General features: G+C 41.3%; 2 protein-coding genes across 9 annotated transcripts in view; one reads left to right on the plus strand and one right to left on the minus strand.

The window, feature by feature from the left end:
• mrtfbb (myocardin related transcription factor Bb) overlaps window positions 1-27252 on the minus strand; it is a 64276-nt gene that overhangs the window by 32618 nt on the left and 4406 nt on the right. For all 7 annotated transcript variants that reach the window (XM_035616427.2, XM_035616425.2, XM_035616424.2 and 4 more), the window contains 2 exons: window positions 25567-25608; window positions 24574-24631 (listed from right to left, as the gene is read on the minus strand). In XM_035616427.2, coding sequence (XP_035472320.2) covers window positions 24574-24630 — 57 coding nt within the window. In that variant the 5' untranslated portion in view covers window position 24631; window positions 25567-25608. The remainder of the gene's footprint in view (window positions 1-24573; window positions 24632-25566; window positions 25609-27252) is intronic.
• On the plus strand, window positions 1591-17558 carry shisa9b (shisa family member 9b). Of its 2 annotated transcripts, none has more exons than XM_035616438.2 (4): window positions 1591-4651; window positions 6087-6193; window positions 13152-13292; window positions 14881-17558. In XM_035616438.2, the coding sequence occupies exons 1-4, from the start codon at window positions 4068-4070 to the stop codon at window positions 15258-15260; spliced, it is 1212 nt and encodes a 403-aa protein (XP_035472331.1). In that variant the 5' UTR covers window positions 1591-4067; the 3' UTR covers window positions 15261-17558. The 2 variants fall into 2 exon arrangements, with proteins under 2 accessions (XP_035472331.1, XP_035472329.1); XM_035616436.2 differs by having other exon boundaries at window positions 2360-4651; window positions 14878-17558.

The raw sequence follows: 27252 nt of genomic DNA on the forward strand, positions 1-27252 counted from the left end.
GTAATTGAGGCTTGATATTTTAGTTTTTTTCTATCGGCGCATCTCTGCTAACATAAACGCAGAAACCGATATATGTCTGTGTATATAAGGCTATAGGAACAACCGATTTTAAGATAAGACTTAAAACACAAAACCTCAATTCAGAGGCACAATGTGCATGTTTGTTTCTTACAAGTCGTCATAACTCTTCGTACCAGTGGTTCGGTGCACAATTTTGTGTGATTGCTTCATGAGATAAAAACTGATAATATTCAGCACAATGGTATAAAGGTCACAGCTTAATGTCCTTAATCACAATCTAGCTGGAAGCGGGGTATTGTTTTCACCCGTGTGTGTGTGTGTGTGTGTGTGTGTGTGTGTGTGTGTGTGTGTGTGTGTGTGTGTGTTCAACAATGCATTGACAGTTTTTCGCCAAAATTGCTCGGAACATTACCAGCTAGATCTAGATCAAAAAAATAGTCTGAACTCCACGAGTAATAGGACCAGAGAGACCATCTAAAGATTCAATTTCTCAGACAATTACCCCCCATCATATGATATATGATAATTGACGTCATGAAAGTCATGAAAATGACATTGTGCATAAGTCAAAAGTGCATTTTTCGCGGCATCTCTGCATCCTATTGGCACTTTAGTAAGCAATAAGAGTAGAGACAAAATCAACATCTTGTTTAGATTAACCTATAATTATTCATCATCATATGGTATGAATGACATCATGACAATATATAAAAAGTTAGCGTTGCCTGATTGGGGTATATACAGAGCGCAGGGTATGTATCGCCACTTTGCTTTTCATTTGACCCTTTTATCAGTGTTTGCTGCGGGTTGCAGTCTACTTTACTGCATTTGCTGACCCACATGGTTCGTGGCATTTTACTGCTGCCATCTGTCGATCAGTGGAATAGTATGGATCTGGCAGCAGCAATGTATGCATCACCTGTGTGCTAATGTATGTGCAAAAACAAAATGAGGACCCACATAAACATTGCATTATCGGTGGTTAAATAACACAGCGTACCTTTAAAATAAAGACCATGTTAGGAAAATGTACACACCAAGTTTAGTTAGGAAGGAAGAAGAAGATCTTTTCTCTGTGCTGCCTCATATTAGAACAATGAGCAGTTCATCCGATATCAAGAGAATCTGGACATGAAAAGAAACCGCCGCGATGAGAGCGTCAAAAACGTCATGTACATTTTTTGTTTGTGTGTGTCTCACTTTGAAGTGGAAAGCTTCCAGCAATGAAGAACTCCAGCTGTGAGCAGAGGCCGTAACACCAGGGTCACGTGACAAAAGACTGTCTGCCTGACAGCCACTGCTTCACACGGGTCTCACACGCTTTTTCGGCGCTGCAAACGTTTCACTGTTGTGACTTAAATCTCAACAAATCTTCAAACGTGGGGGTCGTTCTGACCAGAAAATGCCTGAAATTGAGGAATGTTATGCCACAAAGACATTGACAGTATTGAACAGCGGTCCTCCGGCCCGCCACAGGAATAATAAAAACAACGAACGAGTTCAGAATGGGGAAGACGCTAATGGCACGGAAAGAAAATTAGATCTGCTGTTGGATAAAAGCCTCATAATTTCTCATTTTGTCATGGTAGTACACAGAGACTACAACACACTCAATGTACAAACTTCATTTTAGAAGTTAAAAAGCAAGTTAATTTTTTCCCGAAAAAAGCCATCTGAGAAAGTGTATAGATTGCCTCTTTTAGTCGGACTAAGTTTTGGTCCGGTGGTCAAGCATGATAGGTGTTAATGCGCCCATTGAAATGTAATTTTAGTGACTTAAATACATTGTATGTGCAATGATATAGAATAGTTCTCATTTGAATACTTTCCATATTAGCAATGTAATCCTAAGACACGTTTTCCACCCTCTTCAGCACACAAGGCACATTATGTTTCTGTCTCAGGCGTGATCCAGACCGTGTAACAGACGCATTGCTCAAACGTAACAGAAAAGGGATTAAATTAAAACTCCCCACTGTGTAAGCATTTACTTAGGCTCTCTCTCTCTCTCTCTCCCGGTCTGAGCAGATGGACAACACTCTCGTCTGCCCACCTGCTCCATCCCGAAGAATGGCTCAGTATGACGTGTTCCACAAAACCACACACAAAAAAAAAGTGCCCAAAGGAGTCATGCAGTTGTCGTGCGGCAGCCCTGTTGCACAAAATCGGGAAATTTACACTCGTATGCATTTGATTATTGTGGTCTCGGTTTCTGCTCCAAAAAAATGACCTTGACAGAGGAAGTTCTTTAATAAGATGCTGGTTATTTTCCTTGTCGCACCATGTGCTTTTCATACATAATATTCATAATTTACTACAACGAGAAATAAAAATGAACACATTCACACACAAAACAGTAATAACACAACAGACACTAAATGATACAGACTCAGAGAAAACTACTGGGATTTGAGAATAAGATAAAGGATATTTGGGACTGCTTTTAAAACTCGGTTTGTTGTTTTTCTCTCAGTTTAAAAAAAAAATATCATCCTCATAATGATGCTGAAAACCCAACGCATAGTAATATAAAAAAAGCAGTGATGACAGGGCATCAATATTACTGATCATTATGAAAATACCAAGAGCAAAAAAACGATGATGTGTGTGTGTCACTCTGCATTCATGCACATTTTGAAAGTTTTCAGTCCGGAGATTATCCGCTTCTAATAAAGCTTTAGTGGTTCGGCTTTAAAGGAAAAGCTAAAGTTTCATCCCTGGGGACTGTGCACACTATTTATAGGTGGAACTTTAAAGATGCATCAAGACGAGACAAGTAAAACCTCCCCTGACGGCCAATTGTAAATAAAACTCGTCTCTTATGGCTAAGATGATTCGACATCAAACAAAAAAAGGAGTGAGATTTCTCAAGTGAAAGATGGTAAGCCTCCAATCACTGATCATAATTTTAGATGAAAAGATTTTCTCTAAAAATAATCTGCCAACTAGCTTCTTTTTTTCCCCAGATCAATGCTTGTCAAGGACCCTTCATAATATTTTTGTGTTTGTATACGATCAGTAATTAATAGCTGAGGTTACATAGTGCAGTGTCTGTCGCATGACATGAACACTGGAATACTGTAGGTTTTATCAAAACATAATTTAAATCACAAAGTTTACATGCACAATTATTAAGAGCAGTAATAACATTCAGGCTGGATTTTGACTTACAAGAGTTATTCCTTCAACAAACAACAATGAGACTCTTTTTGTTGTTTATTCAAACTGGGCAGAGAACCAGACCGAGTACATTTGAAATTATGTAATGTTGTATTTTGTGTTTGTGTTCCTGTCCGCCGTTATTTGATTTGATCGTGTTTGATCGCTTTCCTAAAGCCAGAGCAGGCGCCAGTTAAAACACAATTCACAGCCCAAATCTACTGTCTTAACACTTGTAAATCATAAGAATAAAAAAGAACCTCTCAGTTCCTCTGCTCAGAGCAAATAACACTGGCTGAGTTTAAAAACGGTTAATTGTTTCCTCCCATGTGAAGACAATGCTAATGTAAACAAGTGTTAACAGCATCATTTCGTTTTTAGCAGTTTTCTGGCACCTGTGGTCAAATCAGCAGGTTCCAATTCTGTTTTAAATCTAGCTGGTGGGGTGATGTGGATCTTTACAGGTGATGTTAAGACTAAACCACAATCTAATACATGTCTGTAAAGGGGTTGTAATTGGAGTTTTTGCAGCAGGCAGTCTCTCTCTCTCCCTCCCTCTCATTGGCTCTCTCTCTCTCTCTCTCTCCCCCTGAGTCCCTCGCTCGTCGGGGTCTGTTCCACTCGGTCTGAGACTGGCTCTGTGGAGTGAAGCGGTCCCGGAGGTGTCCGGCAACGCGCCGGTGATGCTTCTCCACTCGAACTAGTTACTACTCTACTTTGTCCTTTGGAAAGTGCGTGGTCTGCCTTTGCACACTTGTTTTTTTTTTTCTTCTCTCTCTCTCCCAAGGAATAGAGAAGTGCGCGCCTGCGCCGCACTTTTACGCACGGCAGTTGGAATCGGCCTCATTCCCTTTACGCATGGCTGCGGCTCCTCGTCTCCACGGGAGATGCCGCCGGGCCTACGGGAGCGTGTCGGCGCGCCGAGGGCGGAGTACAAAGTGAGCACGATGCGGGGCACCGGGCTGCTGCTCGGCTACCTCCTGGCGAAAGTCGCGGTGTGCGCCGCGGAGGGCGGCGAGCCGGCGCGGGGGGCCGCCGCCGCCGACGACGACTTCATGATCATGACCCCGTTCAACGAGTCGACGGGGGCGGGGAGCGCGGCGACGGAGGGGCCGCACACGGAGGACAAGTGCCGCGGCTACTACGACGTGATGGGCCAGTGGGACCCGCCGTTCGTGTGCCGGACGGGCAGCTACCTGTACTGCTGCGGCACCTGTGGCTTCCGGTTCTGCTGCGCGTTCAAGAGCTCCCGGCTGGACCAGACCAACTGCAAGAACTACGACACGCCGCCGTGGATGATGACCGGCAAGCCCCCGCCGAAGGTGGACGTGGCGCTGGAGTCGGCGAAGGACAAGACGAACCTCATCGTGTACGTGATCTGCGGGGTCGTGGCCATCATTGCGCTCGTAGGGATTTTCACCAAGCTCGGCTTGGAGAAGACGCAGCGTCCGCACAGAGACAACATGTCCAGGTGGGTGCTCGTTCGACCAACATCGAGTCATTTCAACTATATCGTCACACTAATTTAAAACCAGCATCTTTAATCTGACTTTGTGTTTCGGCGCCAAAAAAGTATGATTTTTTTTTTGTTCTTCCCAAAAAAACTAGTAACCCATCTGTGGGGAACATTACGAGAATCCTTTTCATGCCAAAGTCTCAAAGCAACAAGTTATTTTGTTGATAGAACCAATCAAACAAAGTTCCTGTTTAACTCGAAGCACATTTATTAAAAGTAAAACAACAAATGTTGACAAGAATACCTGGGAGGTGATGAACTTGCATCACAAAGTTCAGAGAGCTCAGTTTCAAATAAACCCCTGGACATAGGCTGTGTCTCACATTCAGTGCACTATGCCAATGGGGCCCTCAAGACACCGTCTTGGCTACGTATCGGAAGGGGAGGGACCACACACGCGTTCAAACTTGACCCGCTCCGATATCCAAGCCTGGCGCAGCCAGACTAATACTCAAATGCGTATTCGTCTGGGACCTCTCAGTTCATTTTCAATTTCCAAGAGGGCGATACCAACGGACGCAGACCAAAATGCCTCCAGACGCAATTGGATAGACGTACCGACCAGTGAGAGCAACGAATCACATGACGTCTGTTTTGAGCGACGCGAAAATGTCAACACAATTGAGCGTGCAGGGAGGAGATGCCTGTGATGATTGTGCCGTTCTTGAGGGACAAATTTGAAAATGTCGGGTACTTTCAGTCAAATTCTCGTTCGTCAGCCGCAGCCTTGGTTGTTTACAAAATTTATGTTATAAGCCCCGCCCATTATCAGATAATCGGTTGTGATTGGACCGCCAAGATTCCGGCCGGAGGGAAATCCCTTCCCAACGGAGGGGATCCAGAGCTCGAGTCTGCCAGAGCAAATGAAATGAGCTCCGAGAATTCGTCTGGGTCCCAGGCCACTGACTTCCATGTTGCGGGAAACGCACAAAATGATGACGTAGAGATGATCTCCTCAGGGTTATGACCGTTTGGGGTTGACACTTTTCAAGCAGAAAAGTGAATTTTGAAAGATGTGCAGGGACGCTTTAACGAGAAATTGCGGGGTTCCTGTGGGAGTTGGGATATCTCAGCTGCTGTTTTTTAATTTTGTTTTAATTAGATTTTTCTCTCGTCTCTTGTGAGTCTGCCTAATTCATTGCAAGTGCAAAACCAAATCCCAGAAGTAAACCGTGGATTGCTGTACAAATGTGCGAGAGACACTGGTTTGTGTCCCTTCTACTAACAGTCAAAGGTGTTTTCTGTTCACGATAAACTCCATCCTCCCCTCAACCTCGACCAAGCACAGAAATGGGTACTTCCTTTAGGCACTGACAAACCATATACTGTTTTTAGAAATCTGTGGTGCTGTGATTATTTACTCCCTGAGATTTCTCTTTTTCCTCTCCAGGGCTCTTGCCCACGTGATCCGCCACCCAGCGTCCGAACACACGGACGACATCGGACTGGGCCATCACTACGAGAACATACAAACCAGAGTCACAGTTAACAGTCTCCGTAAGTACCGTTACTGTACGTCAGCAGCACACGGCGAGGATCACGACTACACACACATTCACACCAGAGAGTAGTTTGCTTCAGAGTTTATCTGGACCAGTGTATCTATTCACTTCTAGCCGCTGCAATCTGTTTTCACGAAAAACGGCAACTTAAATCCCCCCCCCCGCTTTATTTCTCTCTACAACAAATATAAATCGAATATTGTCCCTACACATTTGCTTGCCTACCCTGAATTAGCTCTGGAACTGGAAGTGTGGAGAAAAGATCCGTCCAAAAATCCTGCAGGCTAGTGGAGTAATTAGTCATGGCCTCAGCAATCACTTAAAATACACACTAATTACCAGCGACAACCCAGAGCTTTCTTTTCTCCCCCAGTACTTACCGCGTGTTTGACACCCTCATTCTCCCATTCATCAGCATCAACTCCTTCACACGCCCACACAGATGCTCGTACACAGAAAAGTTCCCTATTGACGCTAAACCGGTTTACTGCCTTGACAGCTACAGTGAATGAAGGTCTCTCTGCCTGTCCCCCCCCCCCCCAAAAGGGTTTTACAGTCAAGCTGCATTTTTGGTGGCTGTATCCCTAATTCCCCAAAAAAAAAAGTCAATTCAAAACTCTTTGTCTTGTGTGAGGATGAAGTCTCCTGATATCAATTAGGATTAATAACAGCACATCACATCCGTAGAAGCCGAGGAGGCACTAAAATTATTATTAATCGAGCCGGGGAAAGTCTTTGTGATCTAGTTACAGTGTAAAAAAATATGACAATAAATCCTTAATGCAGATGCTTCTCAAGATGGTTGATCCGAGGCAGATGCCAATAAATATCAGGGATTATCTTGCGTCGATGAAGAGTGCAGTGCGCGATTTCACTGATTAGTCTGGAAGGATTTCTAATTAGCCAAAAAACATCTGGTGTAATCTGTATTTGGAACGAAAAACCCAGCCTGTTCTTTGGCACACGCGGATTATCTCCGCCAGGCTTTAGCGACACAAATATGTTAGTGCTTTCACAACGGGCGGACTTTGTCGGTAACTGATCTACATGAATCAAGTGCATGTGTTTATTAAAAATGGACAAAAATAAGTCCAAGAAAGTTACAGACGGAACAAATAAGTTCTTCTTCAAGCCAAACGTTATGCACAATGAGAAGGTGACAAAAAATAGTTCAGTCCAATTAAGCGAGCGATCCCAAAAATACTGTCGCAATAATCCAGGGAACAGTTTATCACTTGGTTACAGAATGATTATATAAACAGACACCTCAGTTAATGACAGCACACTTGCAGTCGACAGTTTTCTACCTGCCGTTTAGCTTGTTGCTAAATAGGGTCTTTCAACACGTCTGACATTTCAGCGTCTCATTATATTTTCTACAAATATTACTTCAGCTAGAAATTCGATTCAACTTAAAAATCAGAAGTAACCTAAAAAACAGAGAGGTATTATATTTTAAGATTTAGATATCTTTTTCATTTTAGCTGAGGTGATCTTCTTTTCTTTGACTCCCCTACATACCAGCTGAGGTGAGGCGTCAGCTCTGACATGAAAATAATTAATCATTCTAAAATCAGAGCGCTCTCATTCTTACCTTGCCTCCTCACAGAATAATTATCAGTTAATTAAAAACCAGCCAACACACGAGACAGGTAGGATTGAGTGTGGGAAAAAAAAATTCTGTATGCTTTCTTTACAATATTCTCCTTTAAAAAAACAGTATGACATTGTGAGGAACATAATTCAATAAAGTAACGCTCTGACGTTATTCATGGTTGCCCCACATGCACATTGTGAAGATCTATGTAACACAAAACGTGGGTGGACACTAAGAAACTTAAGTGTGTCCGGATTTAAAAATCCCGTATTCCCTGCTACACCCTGGGGTAAATGAAAGACAACAATCAATGATGCGGAGAAGATAACACAACCTTACTGTACTATAATACATGTGCAGGCACTAAATCTATTAAAAGGTTAAGCGATTACATAAAAAAGTGAGACTGAATTGCTTTGAAAATGTGCGCGTTATCGCACCCAACCCACTGCCTCAGGAAATAGCACTACATACCTGATGATAATTGCATATCAAGTTTTAATTTGAGCCCGTGTTAATCTGCAAAATGACTACAAATGAGCAATGTGAAGGGAATCTTTGTAACCCTGCAATTAAACACAAGATACTAGTATTAATATACTTGCAAAGAAATGTTTACACCTTATAGCGAATTCATACATGTACTGTACTTGCATTCACCTCAATCATACAGTGTATATTCTCTGGTGCAGTACTGGGGTATCAACCATATACTGTATATGATATAAAGACGGAGGACTTGACAGCTCCCAAAAGTGAAGCCAGAACATCTTGATCGCCCCCTGGGGGCTGTCTGCAATATGGGTCATTTTAGTCAAATACATTTTTTTGACTAAAAGTCTCTTTAAATTTTTTCCAAAGATGGTTTCTGACATTTTAGGTAGAACTACTCGTATCGATGTATGGCCAAGTGTTCATTTTTAGAGTAAGTTTGTTTTTAATTAGTTATTTGATAATGCTGTGATCGACAGCTGAGATTGACTCGCGATTGGTAAAGCATGTGTATCGCCAGGACCTCGATACCTCGGCTCGACTCCACGATCACCTCTGCGCAGACTCTGGCTCGACATGACATCACCAGCAACAGTTTTTTTGGAATATTTTGGCATCATGTTTTTGGAAGGAAGTGGAGACGCATCGTCCTTCCTCATTTACGTTCAGAATAGGAGGATCCACATGTTGGAAGATTACTTCTGCTTCGGAACACCCCCAGACAAGCACTGTGTCTGTCTAATTTCTTTTAATTTAGAATAAATATTTGCTACTTCATCCATGTATTTTTCTATTGAAGAAAGTGGGTGTAGCTTTTCTTTTTACTTTGTGACCTTGGGCACTGAGATCCAGGGCAAAGTGTGTCTGGCTGCCGAATCTTACAGGGAGGGTTTTTGGAGGGAGGGATTCTGTGTAACGGAGCTGGCAACCGCACAGGGATGATGGCTCTTTGCTTGACAGCAATCCTCTCAGGGTTACAAGAGGTGAGGTGATTTTTTTTTTGCCACACGAATCCATCCTGTCCTCTCCAGCTGTGCCTTCTAGTGGCAGGTGTGACTATGCCCCAGCTATAATAATCACTATATAACGGATACTGGTGAAGCAGTGATTGAAATGCTCCAGAGGGAGCCCCCTGCTCCTCATCTGTCGGCTGTCAGAGATAACCAAAAATCCGTTCGACTGGGCAATGGGCTCTCGCTCCCCTCAAGACACCAGTAGTACAGATTGTGTGAGCTGGGTCTCTTTGGTCACCATCGCTATCATGTCGTCCATGTCCTTCTGGCCATGTCCTGCGTATTTGGGGCAATAGTGGAGTGTGGCCTCTTTTTGCTCCAGGCAGTCAGCCAGAGCGTACAAAGTCCCAGCTCACTGCCAACACTCCACCGGTCCATGACAGTCCATTTCCTCGCTGCCAGATAGAAATGTATTTCAGCTGCATTTCCTCTGACAGCAGCTGAGAAATCGCGACCAAATGTGGAGTCTACCTATGGATTAATTCTCCGCCTGCCATACACTTCACTCTGAACTGTCTCTTCAAACCTTTAAGGAGATAATTGCAATCTTACAGGACAGAGAGCTAAAGAATATTTGGATGGAGACACATGAGTTGTTTTGGTTCAATTCTTAACAGTTTGTGAAATTAGAAAGTAACTATGGTAGAGGTTGTCAATTATACATTTTTGACAGATACAGTGGGACCATGGCCAATTAAAAACATCCTTTATCTAGTTCAGTCAAGTTGCTGTTAACAACAAAGTAAAGTAAAAGGAATAAATGGTCTTAATTGTATTTTGTCATAATATACGGATGATTTTTTGAGCTATGGCCTTGACCTTTGACCACCAAAATCTATCCTCGAGTCCAAGGAAAAGTTTGAGCCAAATTTGAAGACACTTCCTCAACTTGTTCACATTCACTAGGCCAAAAACGTGTTTTGTAGGATCACGAACCATCAAAATCAAGTCAGTTGGTCTTTGAGTCGAAGGAAAGGTTTCTTTGGAGAAAAAAAGAAAGAAATCCCTCACCGCAATCATGGGATACCACTTTCAAGAGACACAACACAACAACAAAACATGTTTTGGGCAAGTGGCAACCCACCATGACGTGACCCATCGGTTTTTGAACCACCATGTTCAAGCGTTTATATAGCATTTTGGTCATTGCTATGTTGTTTATAAAAAAATCCCAGAAGTAACCATATTTGGAGGACGGGGGGTGGGCCTGACTGAGAGATCCTCCACTACACATCCACCTGTTTTACTCTTAATGAAAAAAAGAAATTGGGTTGTTAAGAGTTTCAGGAGACTGGCAGATGGCACGATATTGACTCGGAGAGAACAGAATATTTTCCATCACTAACTTGAAAGTAGGCTGTCTGTAAATAAGAGCGCCCTTCTCCTTGTACCATTTATTTCAGGGCATACAGCTCCCAAAATACTTGCTTAAATCTTTTATGAGTTCCAGGGAACGTGTCTGTGTCTGGAGTGTTAACTCGCATATTTCCCGCAACACAACCATGGAAGTCTTTAACCTTACAAGTCTCCAGAAGTGGCCTACTTTCTTCCACCGGCTGGCGTGAAAGCTGCGACAGTACAAGCGCAAGTGACACTCCCGTCGACACAAAAGTCAGACGAACATTAAAGAGGGATAAACAACTACAAACATCAGCGCGTCGGTTCACACTGATGTTGGCATCCTGAAAATAGCAAAGCTGCACCAGATGTTGGCAAAAGTATTGTCCCTGTTTGTTAACTTCAGTGAAATCTATTCCCATCCTAGACTATGTGTTCATATTTCCTAATAACTAACATTGGGGTAGAAAGCAGGGCGTGTCTTTATGATCATTTAGTTTTAATGGTTTCTACTTTTAAGGGGAAACCCTGAGTTTGACCTTGAAATGGATGATAACCGTCAGATGGTGTAGCTTACAAACTATCTCCCCAGTGGATAGCTCAAATAACGAGGACATCCAAATTGTTTTCCCGTGGTGGAATGAGCTTATCAGACAGAAAACAGCACAGGGATAAATTTGATATCTGCTCTTCTTCGTGTTGTCTTCAACAGACGTGTACATGGAAAACTGTGTTAAAAGTTTATCACTATACAAGTTTTTTTTTTATTTAAATGGAAGTAAATTTAAAGTATCCTATGGAAGCAGAAGATGGAATTTGGCTTTCATCTCAAACGAGACCACACTGACTGAGAGCCAGTGAGCATGGCCCAGTTGCAGTGAAGTGTGTGAAACTGAAACAGGTCAACAGGCTCAGAAAGGAACCCGGCAAAGTAACACAGATGGATTTGATTCAGACGTTTGCCTCTGGGTTTTTGATAATTTGATCGTGTTTTGTTAGCAGCAGCCAAATGTCATCAGCCACAACTAAAAAACCAGTGGTCAGAAACTATTCTGCAGCACACGAACCGTGTGGAGCACCTGAGGAACACGTTTTTTTTGTAGATTTAAAGGATTTAATGAGGTTTCATGGAGGCCACTTCATCACCGAGTTTAATAAGTTATCTTTTCCCGTGAAAGTGCTGCGCTGTCTTTCTTACCGACTCCAGCTGTTAATAAGGCTTAAAACTGGAAAACAAAGGAGCCTGTTATGAAAGAAATCCTCATCTTAAGGAGAACACAGTCGCAGCATGAGTCTTTCCCTACCTTAGGTGACCTCCAAATCTGATCCCGCTCATTACACCGCCCCCACTCGCCGAGGTGTGGTGAAGAGGAAGGAATAGCCGAAGCCGACCTCTGCATCGCTTCACGAGACAGCATCGATAATTTGAGACTTTCCAGATTAATTAGCACATTAATAACAGTTCTTGCTGACCAGTGGGGAATAAGAGCCTAATTAACCTATTTTCAGTATTAATGATCTGTTTTTTTTTTTAATCATGGAACACGGACTAGACGACTGCGACATTTCAGTTTATGAAGTTTGTGAACTTTAACCATCAACAACGGCAGCGGGAAAAGATGACACCAGTGCTGATGACAGAGGAATAATGATGGGCCCCCTCCTCTGAGCAAGGTCTCCGTTAAAAGGAAACCATTTGAATCATGACAAATATCCGGTTTACTTCACTTCAATGGCATTTTGTGAATCTGTGACAGGTCAAACATGTCTGCACCATGGACAGTAGATAAAGATGGACAACGGCATTTACCTTCCTCCCACTACGCGCTGGTGACATCACTGTGAGCGAGAGTCGCACGCAGAAGTGATCGTGGAGTGGAGCCACGTGGCGGTATCAAGGTCCAGTAGATACATACGCTAAAACAACCAACCTGCCAAGTTCAACACGTTTGTAGAAACTTCTGCAACAATGTCGGGACGAACTCTCTGAAAAAAATATTGGATTTTCCATTGTAGAGATAATGCCACAAGATTTTTGTTTTCATTGATTCTTTATTTGTTCTGTGCACCGACTCTGTTCTGAACAGTCTCGTCGCCTTGTGAATTCATACTCTCCTCCAGTGTCCTCCGATCTGAACGGGGAGAAGACACTCTGAACATCTGTTGGCTCTGTCGTGCCAGTAGGCAGGGGGCCAGTCTATTTGCTGTGCACCCCTTAATTTACCAGATGTCTACTGTAGGATAAATACAGTTTTACAAAAGGGCAGTCATGACTCTCCAGCTGGGTCCCCACAGAAAGCCTACTTGAGGGAAAGTGACTATACCAAGTTAGTCATCCTATACTCACATGCAATCTGTCCAAATGATCTACATCCTGGGAATTCAACACCTATATTTAACCTTTGTCGATCCCTAAATTAAAAAGAAAAATATGAATTGCTTTTTCACATGCTTGTACTTGACAGCAGCGTCTGAATTCCTGCGTCAACGACTTGTGTTTTCCCCTCCTTTAGATAGCAGCCAGATGAACAACATTGTCCAAACGTCGACGTTGATCGCTCAGCCGTACCCGCCCGTGGGTCAGATCACCAGCCCCTACGAGCAACAGAAGCCTGTCAAGGATCTCAACAAGTACGCCACGCTCAAGGCTGTGGGTAAGACGCTGCTCTCGCTGAAACCACGATGATGAGGAACTAGTTAGCGTTCGCCATTTGATCGGATTAGGGAGCTCATCACATCCAAATAAAACTTGCATAATTAATCAGGGTTTTTCCCAGGCTTTTTTTTCTTATTTTAGTTCCTGCTAAATCAAATATGGACACTGTAGTGCCGACCATTGTTTCAATAGAAAATAACCTGTTATCAAAATGATCTGATTCACTGCCATCTCTCCCTTTTTAGTTATCTTGAAATTATGTAAGACAATATGCATTCAGGGTTTTATTTCTGATCAGTTTCATGATCACATACAGCAAGATCCCTGTATATGCAGCACAAAGGTTGTTAGAAATGTACTTTTGAAAACTTCACTTTTTCTTTAGTTGGTTTGAATCTCCGTCAAATATCTAGGTGACAGAAATCGTTGTTGGTTAATCCACAGTCCATCAATGCTCACCGTGAGGGGAACGGACAGTTTATTTATAGATGCAGGTTGGTTGTTTTTTTCTCATGTACTAATTTTAAAAAGTCTGCAGCCAGAGCCTGGACTCGCTGCATTTGACCAGAAAAAAAAAGAAAAAAAGGAAATAAGAGCAAATTGCAAAAAAGTCCCACAAAACTAAAGGGAGCTACATTTTTTTTATATATTCTATGAATTGTTTAAGTCTTAAGTCTTTGTAAAAATATGTAAATCATAAGATAAAATGGATTCTGCAGTGTAGAATATGAAAGGTACCCCTCGTACGTACATTATAATGATATTGGATTGCCCACCTAATATAAGCCTTACCAGAATTAGAATTTCTTAGCACTATTCAACTTAGACTTGATTAATAAAAAAAGAATCCTACCTAATTAACATTCCACTACTTTTCATATTGATTACTGCTTGTTCTCCTAATATGAACAGAGGAAAAAAAAATCCCCCAAAAATAGAAGAAATAAGCATCAAAGCGGTATTTGTGGATCTGCATTTGATGCTATTCATCACAGAGGAACGGGAGTCTTCATATAGACACTACCTGTGTCAATTGGCTGCTATGGAACCAATGAATAATATATAAATGCGTGTAGTAGGTCCAATCACAGGAAAACAGCTCGCTCTCTTTGTGATTCACTGGAGCAGCTGAAAGCCTCGCCGCTGCTAATCCGCTGAAGTGCCGTCAAACAAACCGATCATTAGGGAAAATAAAAATAGAGCAAATCTTAGCTAATGAGACTGGGGACAGGAGACAATCAGGAGCAATCAAAACACAAATGAGTCGGGGCGTGGTGGTGGTGGGAAGCAACTGTACAGTGCACTGAGAGCCACGTGAGCCCCTGTGTTAATCTACCTGCACTGATGGTGGAGTTTACTGCAGTAGCTGCTGTAAAGGAGAGATATGCTGCTCATCAACATCACTCGGAAGGTCTGAAATTAGTATAGAACAACAAAGACTGACACTGAAGATTTGGATGCTCTGGCTCAATTGGTGCTGAAGTCAATGTTTCCCTACATCGTCTGTGTCAGGAGCAATGACTAACGAAGAGAAATTGACCGAAAAAAACCCCCATCATGTTGTGTATTTGTGTATTTGTTAGCAGAGAATGCCAATGACGGCTTCTACAGCAACCGTCGGCAACTGATCGAGATGACATCCAAGGGCAGCCTTCCAATGGAAGCTGTGGACATGGAGCCGGAGCCGAGCAATCCCTACAGCCCGCCCAGACAGCTGTCCGCAAAGCAGAACGAACACAAATACAAAAGCCCCAAGAGCCACAGCTCCCATTCGCTGATCTACTGCTCCAGCACAGTTGCCAGCCCGGCGATACTAAGATCCTGGGACGGCAAGGACGCGTCGGGACTCCGCCAGAGCTACGGCCCAAAGAAACTCTGCATCGTGGAGAAGGAGCTGCACACCACTCGCTACATGCCGCCACAACCATACTTTGTCACCAACAGCAAGACAGAGGTGACAGTATGAGGTATTGTCTAAAACACCGGGCTTAAACGGAGTCTGGATTTTAAAAAGACAAGAAACTGTTGACCGAGCATGGTTTTGCAATAAAGCAGCATAGGCTGCTGTGTGTGTGCAGTTGTGCATGTAACGGGCAGCATTAAAGACGCCACCTTAAGGTGAAGTGTGCTGTAACAGAACTCGGTAGAAATCACTGTGCCCCAGGAAGGCACAGTGATGAATATATTGTCATCAATATTCATATATTCCAAGTGCTCAGGCACAAAAGCTAAATATATAACTTGTATCGGTGATGAGACGCGTGACACACACTGTACAGTAACAGTCAATAATCAACCAAGATGTCAAAGGAAAGGAAAAATTGTGTGGGTGGTTCAGGAGATAGAGCGGGTCGTCGACTAACCAGAGGGTCGGAGGTTCGATCCCGAGCTCCTCCAGTCTGCGTGACCAAGAATCCTGTTGTTCAGACACTGCATTCATCGGATGTATGTGTGAATGGGGGAATGTGACTTGTACTGTCAAGCGTTTTGAGAGGTCGATCAAAACAGAAAAGCGCAATATAAAAATACAGTCCCTTTAATCTAATTTAAATTAGATTGTCTAATGTAATGTCAACTTGTCTTTGGTTGATTGGATATAAATGACATGCTTTACTAGACAATTTAAAGATAATATTTGGAAAACGGTTGCAGTTTAAAGAATAAATGAATCCATTCATCCAATAAATACGTTGTCCAACATTAACCTTTTGGCTAACTGATAAATTTTGGAAAAAATTACCTGAAATTTTTGAACCAGTCAAAGTATTTGTTCCTTTTTTACTTATTTGAAATTAATTACTTTTCAGTATGCAACACAAGTGACTGTGAATAAGTTAAGAGGATGAGTAACATTATTGGAGCTCATCATGTACAACTGAGTATTAGGGGCACTAAAAAGGGAAAAAATAAATAAATCTGAGAGTTCCCAATATTACGACAATAAAGTCCTACAACAAAATTCTTAATCTGTTGTATCAGGACTTTGAAAAGATTGTGCAAGATATTCCCTCCATTCAATAGAAACAAACAGTCTTGGAGGAAATTGCTGCGTTTATTTTTTTCTCTGAAAGTATTATGAATTTTTCATCATTATATTACAACGTTATTAATGCAATATTATTACATTTTTTCATTAAATTACGACGTTGTGCTCGGAATATTATGTTATTTTTAATATGGCCCTAATATTCTGCCGCAATCATTCCCTGTGACTTACCCGTGACTTAAGTGAGAAGTGTATTAATTCAAGAATAAGAGATGTACCTGATTATTCGGGTTCATTTACAAAATATAGACATTTTAGTCTTTGAAAGTGTGAAAACTTAACTTTAACTTGAGATCTGTTTAAATTCTGTGAATGTAGTGTCACTGCAGACGTCTCACTTTGAAGGGACACTTGCTAATCCATTCAAACCAGGTCACTGCCAGCAGACTCCTACTAATACATGCATTTCTATGATAACTAGAAGAAGAAGTAGCTGCAGATGGTGGAAACAGTGTTGTATTGGTGTAATTGTGCCTCTTATCATTACCAGCATGTGGGTGATTATCCTAGAGTATACTGTATAGGAAGCCCCAGTATTAGAATGGTGATTAGGGTCTTATTTTTAGTAATTCATCACGCGCCCAAAACAAAAGTAATATTTAGATGGTTGGCTCACTTAAATGTTTGAAACCAAGGTGATTTTAATAATTTTTTAATCTCACCTGTAATGACTGTTATCTGGTCAGAAACGTCCGTTGTCTGAGGTTAATGAACTTTTGTTAGGATGAATCTAAAGATGTGAAGCAAAGTAAAAATGTTCGTGTTTCTTTTAATCTGTTATATAAATAAATGGGTCCTGAATTAGAACGACTGACCACAGCAACCCTACAATACAACAATATGTACCTGCTGTTCTGTTAATATGCCAGAAATCCTAATGTTTTTGATCAAAACTTTTTGTTAAAATCCCAAATGACATACAAAAACTGAGAGCTAAAGAAACTTGCACCGATTCCCCAGCCAAGAAATATAAAAGGGACACGCACGCCGGCCTGCAAGTCTTACTCATGCGGTTGATTATTTCGAGCAGCTGAGGACAAGCTGAGTGGGAAGTGGCAGTTGTTAGTATAAAGTTTTATTTATATGTTCTCAATGTCCAAGAAGTCTTACAAAACAAAAAAATACATAACAACGGCAGACTGTCGTATTTTGGTAGCTGTTAGTCAACATTTTCAAAAATATGTATATTTGGTGCACTAAAATGTCTTTTCTCATAAATAATGAATTGTCTCGGTGTTTATTTCACATTTATATGAAATTGGTTATCCAAACACACCTGAGATTAATTATTTACGCAGACAATATTGTACATTTGTTTTGTGAAGACAAGTTGTTTTAACTGAAATCACTGTTATTAAGCTACAATATACCATATTCACACACAAAGGTCTAGTGTAATAATAATGTGTGTAATATGTGTTAGCATTGCAACATCCAGTAGTGACACCACAGCAGTAATCTTATATTTTGGATTAAGATTAAAACCTGTGATCACAAATGCAGTTCACTGTGATTGCTACCGATTCTCTGTATCACTGTTGGCTCACTATCTGATTACTCAATTGCGCTAATGAGTGTGATTATGTGTCTTTATGTACATACATTACAAATTGATTCCCCGTTAAACACATTTACAACCTCTGTGTTGGAAAGTTCAACTCCTCCATTTATCGTTTTAGCGTTTTAAATGTTTTCCACATGTTCTTTGTGCAGTAAAAAAATATAATCCGCATGTTGAACAGTGTCCTGCAGAAACCTTCGCTCTCTGCACAATGCCTCTTTTGCCACACGGAATTATATGAAAAATGCAGATATTCTATTTCAGTTTTTGTGGTACTTTCAAATAGTTTCATCGCAGCCTTTGGAAAAAATCCAAGGTTCATGAAACATTTTCTTGATGTGGAAAACCTCTACAGCTGACTTTTCTGTAAGATAGTGCATGGCAACTGTTTTCATGTGCTAGATATTACAGTGTAGCCTACTGTACCTTGAACAAGAGAAATGCTTATTGGCATTGAGCAACTGTAGCACAATGTTCGTGAGACTACGTTTCACATTCCAACTGACAGGTGAGAAGAAAAAAGTCAGTAAATCTTGTACAGCTTTCAAGCATTTCGTAAATTATTCAACTGACGTACCTCCTACTTCTAACTAAAAAAGAATAATTTGGCTGATGATAGGGTGACGAGTGAGAAGCTCTCTTGTTGTTTTTCCTCCTTTTTTAAACCCTGACTCTCTCCGGTTCTACTGGCTGCCCCCACAACACCACACCAGATGGTGTCACAACACCGCGGACGAGTGCAGCCAAAGGAACCTCGTCCATATATCATACGTGACGTTCATGGGACTTTCAGTTTCGTGACGTTCAGTTGTGACCCGGCTATTAAGTGGCTGTCATTATACTGTCTAGATTCAAATAATGTTTTAATATCCCTCTCTTTCCCAGACTTTTTTGTAAAAAAGCAATTTCCTTGATTTATCATTTGACCACTTTTCTTTCTTTTCTAAAATATTTGATTCCATCTTTGTAACATAACTGGAAAAACATTGTCTATTAAACTTTGAAAACTTCATACACTTGCTTGTTTCGTGTAAAGTTCTGCATGGACTCGAATCCATCTCCTTCAAATGACCATGTCCTTTTAGTCAACTGCCAAGTCTGGTTTAAAATGTGTTTGGTGTCTGGGATTGGCTCCAGCCGCCTTGAAGGATAAAGCGGTGTAGATTATGGATTGATGGATTGATTAAGAGAAAAGAATGATTACTTTGTTCGTCTGGAGCATGTTTCCTTAACTTGTTGCAGCAGTGTAAAAATGCTTACTATGTGCTAAAAATATATGTCTATCTATTTTTACTTTTGTGCTGAAAAGACAGCCTGGCTCAGTAAAGAGGGGAAAAAAGAAATCAACAACTTTAACATAGAACAGCTGATGTTGTGCAGGTTGTTCAAGTGCAACAGTTGACCACGGCCTCACATTCCCACTCATTCGGTCCCAAGCACCAGGAGTTGTACGCACATCGACTTCCTCATTGTTGCCTCACAACGGAGCGAGAGGCATTTCTTGAGGGAGCTGCCACTTTCATGGGAAACGCTCAATACTTTCTTACCTGTTAAGGTCTGGACAAATAAAAGGAGCTGAATTGAACTTAAACCACCTAATGCGACGTGTAACACTGGAAAAGTATTAGCACCCAGTTTCACAACCAATTCAGCTCATACATCCAAACATACACTCCTCACAGAGATGTAAGAATTTGCTTTTCACTCTACTTGTTTCGATCCTCGTTTCCGGACCCGTCACTGCAGATCTCTCCTGTTTACAGTCTGCGATCAGAACCGGAGTCTGAACACGCCTCTAGGAGCACTGTCATTTTCTTGAAAACGCCGGGAGACCTTCTTCTTAATTAGCAAATGATGTTTCCTACCACCAGGGTGGTTCCCTCTGGAAATTAAATCAGCACAATAACCTAATTCAGTCAGACAGAGAGGGCTGCGGACATGGTCCTGGTGCGTGAAAAATCTTTATCCCACAGCAGCAACGTGGAAATGAAAAAAAAAACATGGATTATCTTCACTGTGGTGCTCACATCTAATTCAGCACAACATAAACAAATATGTTTCCAAAAATGCTCCCAATTCAATTCAAATGAGAGTTTTGTATAATCGAGGTGACAGAGGATATAAGTTAAGGAAAAGGTCCGGACCTCAGTTTATGTCTTAATACAAACGATTTTTGAATTCTGTGGCAAAAAAAAAGTCCTGGTAAAGGATGACATCTTTAATTCAACACACTTTTTTCATTAGTACTTGCATTAATGTGCACTTTCTACTTCAAACAAAAGCAATGAATGAACAGATAAAGTTGAATTGAAATAAGAGATGAGTAAGCAGCAGTTCTATTCAGACCCACAGCTGCAGTAAATGGAGTTGTAAACTCCCAGAACCATTCATACACACACACTATCTAAACTAACACCATGAACCTTGTCTGCACCACCACTTCCAATAATTCACCACCTTAACGTCAGTCTCACCAACAACAGACGAACTGAACAGCTGACTGAGTCTGCTGGTGTGAAAAAGACCTGCTCGAAGGCTCAGGAGGGAATTCATCAGCAAATAGACTTTATATCATATATAATAGTGTCCTATTAAAAAACTCATTACATCCTCAAATCTAACACTTTTTATAGATGCCCTCACAAACAATGGTGCATGTACTTTATGCATACATCCGACAAAGACGGACTATATGCCAATGAAAATAGGAGAATAATAAATAAGAGCAGAGCACTGGAGTGACGAGCTGTTCCTGACATGGAAACCTGGACTGTGACGGGCAGTGGTTCCTGCTACAGACACTTTATTCACGTACTGCTGCCTATAAGAAATAATAATAACTTTCCCATTAAATTTGAGCCATCATCCAAGATAATGAGGGACACTTCAGCATTTCCCTGGCAAACTGCTGCTGCAGACTCATATCATTACAGGTATCCGGAGAGAAGCAGCAGCAGCCACTGTCAAGACGGGACCACAGTCGTACTCAAAAACGACGTGTTATAATTAATTTTAGTACCTTTGGGCTAAGATTCAGTTTCAGGATTTTGGAGTGAACTGGACAATTTATCTTGCTGTCAGAGAACTTATAGCTGGAAAATATATAATGAACAAATATTCTGACCAACAAACACTGTGCTGTACGTCATGTATCCTTTCTCTAAATAACAAAGCTACACTCTACACAGGGAACTATGTTCATTTTAAAAGTGGAGGCGACATCAATGCTCATGCTTTCCACTGTACCGCAGTCAAACTTAGATGGTTACTAAGGGAGCAAATTCCCTTTTCATAAATACACATCAGCGGGGCTTGAATGGACTGTCAATGCTCCAAATTAATCCATTCCCCAGAGCCATCGCCAGCTAACAAAGCCCAGATCGTTGTGCGGCCACAAAAGCAAGTGAAGCGGCTTGGAGCGAAAATCTGAGAGCTTCTGAAAGGAGGCACACCGAGATTAGGAAATGTGGAGCTCCTCGGAGAGGAAGCCCCCTTCCTCCTGCATCGAGGCAGGGAAGAAAGGTCATCGTGTTATTTGGGGATAGTGGCTGGTTTCCCAGGTTAAAAGTCGGTGACACGCCGATTATCCTCAAATGTATCATCGCTGCAAAACATTCACTTTGAGGAAGTTTGATACAACTCGGGCTGATATGTCTTTGACACAGAGAATATGACTTTCAGTTCGATTCCACCTCAAAAGTTTTGGTTTAATCTAAACATCGCGATTCCCTGCTCTTTTTGTGATGAGATCATATATACCTCAGAGATCACAGACTGTAGAAGCAATTTGTTGATTTCTATCAAACTTGACTAAACTCTCTGTGAAATATTTTTCAGTTTATCATGAAGCCAAGTGCGAGCTTTCCTGCTTTGGGTGTTTCAGATGATGTGGCCACTGTCACATTGCTCAAGTGTCTCAAATTATCACTAAGCAGATCAGTGAGGCGGTCATTTTGCCAGATGGGTCATGAGTCTACAGTGACTCTTCTATTTACCAAGTGTTTTCTCCAGTGTGGCCTTAAGACCCACCTACAGGCGAGGGAGTAACTTTTCATTTAAACTGAATGAACATCTAATTGCTAACTTTGCACCACATTATGGACTCTCTCACCAAAAGTTGCCCACAAGAGTTTTGGCTTCAGCAAGTAGGAAGCTTGCAAATATAAACGACGATGATGAGAGCAAATGTAAATGTGAAATGATTGTGGATATTAGCGACCGACAGAGTGAAGAGCGAAGCTCAGTTTGACCACAGTTAATCAGGAAATGTCATGCAGGCTTAGTGATGGCATAGCTGATGATATGTAAAATCAGGGTTTTAATAAAGCTCAGTGATTTTCAGATACTTGGGTAACCTTAGCGACATGAGAAAATTAGACCGTTCTATCAGTTTATAAAGTTTAATTTTTTTTTACAAAAAACCCCCAAGCTTAACCAGGTAGATTCCCAGATGGCCTTAAAATCACCATATAATGCATCAATTTCATTCCCCTCTTTATTCTCTTGTCAGTAGTTTCTTTTTTGTTCACTGAATGATGACAGTCATTCAAGTCGCAGACTTGGCTCATCATTTTCCTGCCTCTTTGTGGTCGGAGATACTGGCTGCAACTCTTTATCTCATTAATTTTTTTCACTTCCATTCTGTCTCTCCCCTTTGCTTTGCCGTCCTCTGAAAAGTCCTCACAAGAACCCGGTTTAATCACAAAGTCTCATCATACGTGCCACTGTCCTGTGGACCCAAGGCTTTTGTCAGTGTGAGACTTTATGAAACCGGGCAGAATTCAACACACTAATCCATTATTATTTACACATTTAGGGAGGCCTTGGACATACTTTTAGGAACGAAATACGCACAAGAGAAAATAATGTCCCTACATTGTTCATTAAATAGCAGGACAGATAAAACAAAAGCCCAAATAAAAGATGGAGATAGAATGAGGCAGCCTCATCTCTCGCCACAGGAACACAACAGTGGACAGTGTTAATAATGAATTAATCGAACATCCATCGCAAATTCTGACGGGAGAACAAACTCATCTGAAGAAGAGTAAACCAGACAGAACTAGAATGGCACTCAGTGGAGTGCTTACCTCCGCCAAGGTCTAATAGACCCCTTAAATTCAATCAATCAGTTGCCTAAATATGCCCGACTTCTTTTAATTTAGATCCATTAATTAATCCTTTGGATATCTGCGAAAATAAAAAAATAAAAAAGAGCCTTATATTGCAATATTAAAGTGTTCCAGACTTCCACCAAGTGTCTGGGAAATCTGCTCAGTACTTTTAATGTAATCCAGACCAAGTGAATTAGTGAAAATGTCACAAAAAACGCCTCGCAAAACATCTTGAAATGTTTCAGAAAAATTATTTTGAACAATTCCTGGATCCAACTAAATCCATTAGTATTACTGATTAGTATTTGTAATCCTGCTGACACTGTAACAACCAAACCAGAAAACATAACCTCCTTGTCGGAGGTAAAAAATACCCCCCAACAAAAACCTGATACTTTGTTCAGCTGCTGCGGCTCAGTGATGAAAGATCCAAAAAGATCTGTAGGGAGGGCAATGCTACTACATGCAATATCCTCGGGTGTGGTTTTGTTAGGTGAGACAATGAAAAAGTTCATCACCATTCAAGGACTCTAACTACAGTAAAGCCTCGTCAAATTGATATGCGTGTGCTAGAATCAGCGTCTAAGAAAAGGGAACTATTAAAATATTCCCCACATCCCACAGGCACAGTGTTATTTTTTAGTATTGACCTACACTTTTGTCCACATTTATTCGTTCTACTGCACTTAATGTGGAACAGGACCCCCGGGCGACAGTTTGAAAACCCTTTCAACCATTTCCCTCACCTTGCAAAGACAACACATTTTTTCTTTTTTTTACCTGTGTGAACTTGAATCAACTGGGTCACCTTAGAATAAAGTGTCTTGACGAATTGGGTTAGGTATTATTTATTTGCATGATAAATAATATGCACGACCTGACAGGCACGATGTGCTTCATCTGTAGGATCTACACGCTGCCCTACTTTTTTTTTTCGTAATCTTAAACGATTGCTCTGTAGAAATAAAAGATGAACAATAACATTCACTGAGATACAAAGAAAAGCTAGTTTCCTGCTTTTCAAAACTATGCATTGATCCCAGAGAGATATTTCAAATACAATCACAAAGTTGTAAGAACTAAACAACTTGGGATGTTTTTCCAAGACTCGCTCTTTAGGGATTGTAAGAAACTTAAATCATGACAACTGCCACCAACATTAACTCACACTTCCCCGAGCTGCAGAGGAAATTTAATTCACACCCTTCGTAATGACAGTTAATGTGTCGAGTTTAATATGCAGCACTTGTCGGCCATTTTTTGCGTCAACCTACACAAAGACACAAAATAACAAAAAAGTAGAGGTATAGCAAACAATAAACAAACCTCTAATTGTGTCCTTCAGTTGAAAGGTTCGTCATGCTGAGGTCATTTGAAATATAATGTATAAACGAATGAGGGATGTAAAAGAGGCTTTGGATTTTCTGAGTTTCTCCTTGGATTCGCCAGCTGCTCTTCTTTCATCCTCTGAATGGGATCCAGGTCCCCCTGATTCAAAGCCTGGCAGCCGATTCAGACGGACTTTGGTGCGCGTTTGTTTGCGTGTAGTGTCTCTCACCTTGTCCTCCTGCAGCCCCTCTGGAAGTCGACATTGTCTGGACGATTTCAAGGTCATTCTGCAAAGTTAAAAGTGTTGTCAGTGTTTGCGGATGCACTGGATGAGAGATAGTGCATTCGTTTGGCTGTCAGAATAATCAGAAAAAATGAGTTTCTGACAGGGAAAATTTGCATGAACGCCACCCCAAGTCGGAACAACAACTCTGAAAACTTTGGTACGCTAGTTGCCGACGTCATGTACAGAAACATGGCGGGAAAACAAGACTGTTTGGTTGATGGTTAAAAACTTTTGATCAATGGTGCAAATGTAAGTATTGTATATGTAATTTGTAATGAGGTATTAAGTTGTAAAGGTTTATTACTGTCCACATAGAGTGACTTAGATTAGTAGGAAAAAAATATTTATTATTATCTTCATGCTTGTCATACCTGAAACGTACATACAAAGTATTTTCAGTGCATACACTCATACACTCACTTTAAAAAAATGTATTAACCGTATATTGTCTTGTTGCATGTTTTAATGTTATTGCAGCGGTGCGGTTCCCACACTCAGCTGGAAAAAACTAAACGACTTAATTGGGTCATCAGCTGCAATGATCTGCTCTCGTCACAATGATCGCAGCCGATTAAGGAACAGTGGATCTGGCACCTTCCAGATGTCGAGACGAACCCGCCGGATTCCGCCGGGAGAGTTGACGGCGAGCTATGAGGGGTATTAATAGCCACCGCAGGAGGGCTCAGGGTCTTTGGCTGTCAGATGGTCGAGGTGGCACTGGGGTACAGGAAAGCGCTCAACGGGTGAAAGGCCCCTCAACAGCCCTGTTCTGAAACTGTGTCCATGAAACGAGACATGTCCATCCTTTTGTTCAGATTTAATTTGCTGCGAGTCCAAATTTCTACCAGATGATGGCAGCGTTGACTGAGCCCATTTGTCATTCAGTGAGAAAAGTTGTTGTTTGCATTGCAATTGAATCTAACCTTTTCAACTTACCTTTCTTGGCTGGGAAAGATGCACTGTTGCTCCCTTGAGCCTCTGTGGGGAAAAAGAAAACAACTTAATTAAATTAAGTCTCTCCACTTAGTAATAGTCGAGAACAACAAAAAAGAGTTTCATCCTTTAACCACCAACTGTCTCAGCGAGTCTCTCCTTAAGTCTGCCTCCTGTGGCGGACTTAAGGAGTCCCACAGCAACAGCACAGGAGGACCAATCTGTTGCTTTATGGTTTTATCTGTTATACAGCTACTTCTTCCCGAGGTTCAGTTAACTGCATTCGGCTGCTGGCTGCAATGTACTTGCGAGCATTGTGTAATGTGACCACACACGTGTAATGTGGGCTTCACTTGGGATTGTACTGTGTTGTTTCAATATCGTTGCCTTACAGAAAGAAAGTAGGAAATACCTCCGTTGATCTTTTCAGCACTGGTGTTATCATGCTGCATCAAGCTTCATCAAGAGAATTGGAAAGGTTGTATGGTTTCAAAGGTGAACCTGCTCTGACCGTAAATTGTGTGCAAATACAAAAAAAGGGCACTAATGTACAGTTTATGTTTTAATGGACTTGTATGGACGTGAGTGCCTGCCTTGGCATTACATGTCAAGAGTTCTCTGGCATTTAAATGCAGTGCAGTGGGGGGACAAGGCAGTATCAAGGGCTACGACACTGATCAGTATGCAATCCATCCAAGTCAGATTGACATCATGCCTTTCAGGCCTGTGCACCACTGCTGAGGGAAGCACACAATCTATCCTGGATTATTGGAGAAAATGATCCTTCCTGAAGCAAGGCGCAGGGCCACTCAAGCATTTTCAGCCACAGCGGCAGGCTCTGTCTCTGACTATTAAGACTGGTCTCCTCCACTCAGGAAGCCCGCAGCAAGTGAAAAACCTAGAAACCTTTTGTGCCTGGTTGAGTGCTGGGGAAGGAGCCAATTAGAGGTGTTTGTCAGGGGAGCAACAATCATGAAACAACTCACCAAGACATCCATTCGGTATGGTGATGGTGTTGGTGAAATGTTTTGATATTAATTTTACGAAGTAGAATCGTATGCATTAACCAAAGACATCAAGCAAAATGAGAGCTACAGCTCCAAAGTATCACCTGGCAAGATTGATCTCATTAAATGAGCTCAACCCTTCTGTTCATCTCTATCTTAACTGCACTGAACAGTTTCCTTTAGATGCTGAGGAGACTTATTCAGACAAGAGGACAGCAGCGCTCTCTGCTGGCAGGAGAAATAAAAACTTTCAGACAATCACACGTATCAATTGAACTGAGATTGACTTGTTGGTGGGTCAAACTGGTTTTATGTTCTGTGCTGTGCTGTTAATTTGCTGTTGATTGCGAGTTCAAAACATATGGGGACATATTTCGTATATCCTGATCTTGCACATTTACATTTACATGTCTAATACAATTAAAAATAAATTAAGTAAAGAACATGAGAAGTGAGTTTTATCATAAACAATGTTGAAATGAATGCTGTGGTAATGACAATGAGTCTGCAAATAAACTTGGGCCATATTTATTGTACTGTTTAATACATTCAAAGATTTAAATATAAAGACTATAAATACTAATCTGTTTAGATTTTAATTCGAATGGTAATAAAATTGCAGGACACATCATAATTTGTCTGTGTGGAACTATTTAATAAATAAAAATGAGAACTACCCTTT

This window comes from Scophthalmus maximus, chromosome 17 (assembly GCF_022379125.1).
Source record: "Scophthalmus maximus strain ysfricsl-2021 chromosome 17, ASM2237912v1, whole genome shotgun sequence".
NCBI classification, from domain to species: Eukaryota; Metazoa; Chordata; class Actinopteri; order Pleuronectiformes; family Scophthalmidae; genus Scophthalmus; species Scophthalmus maximus.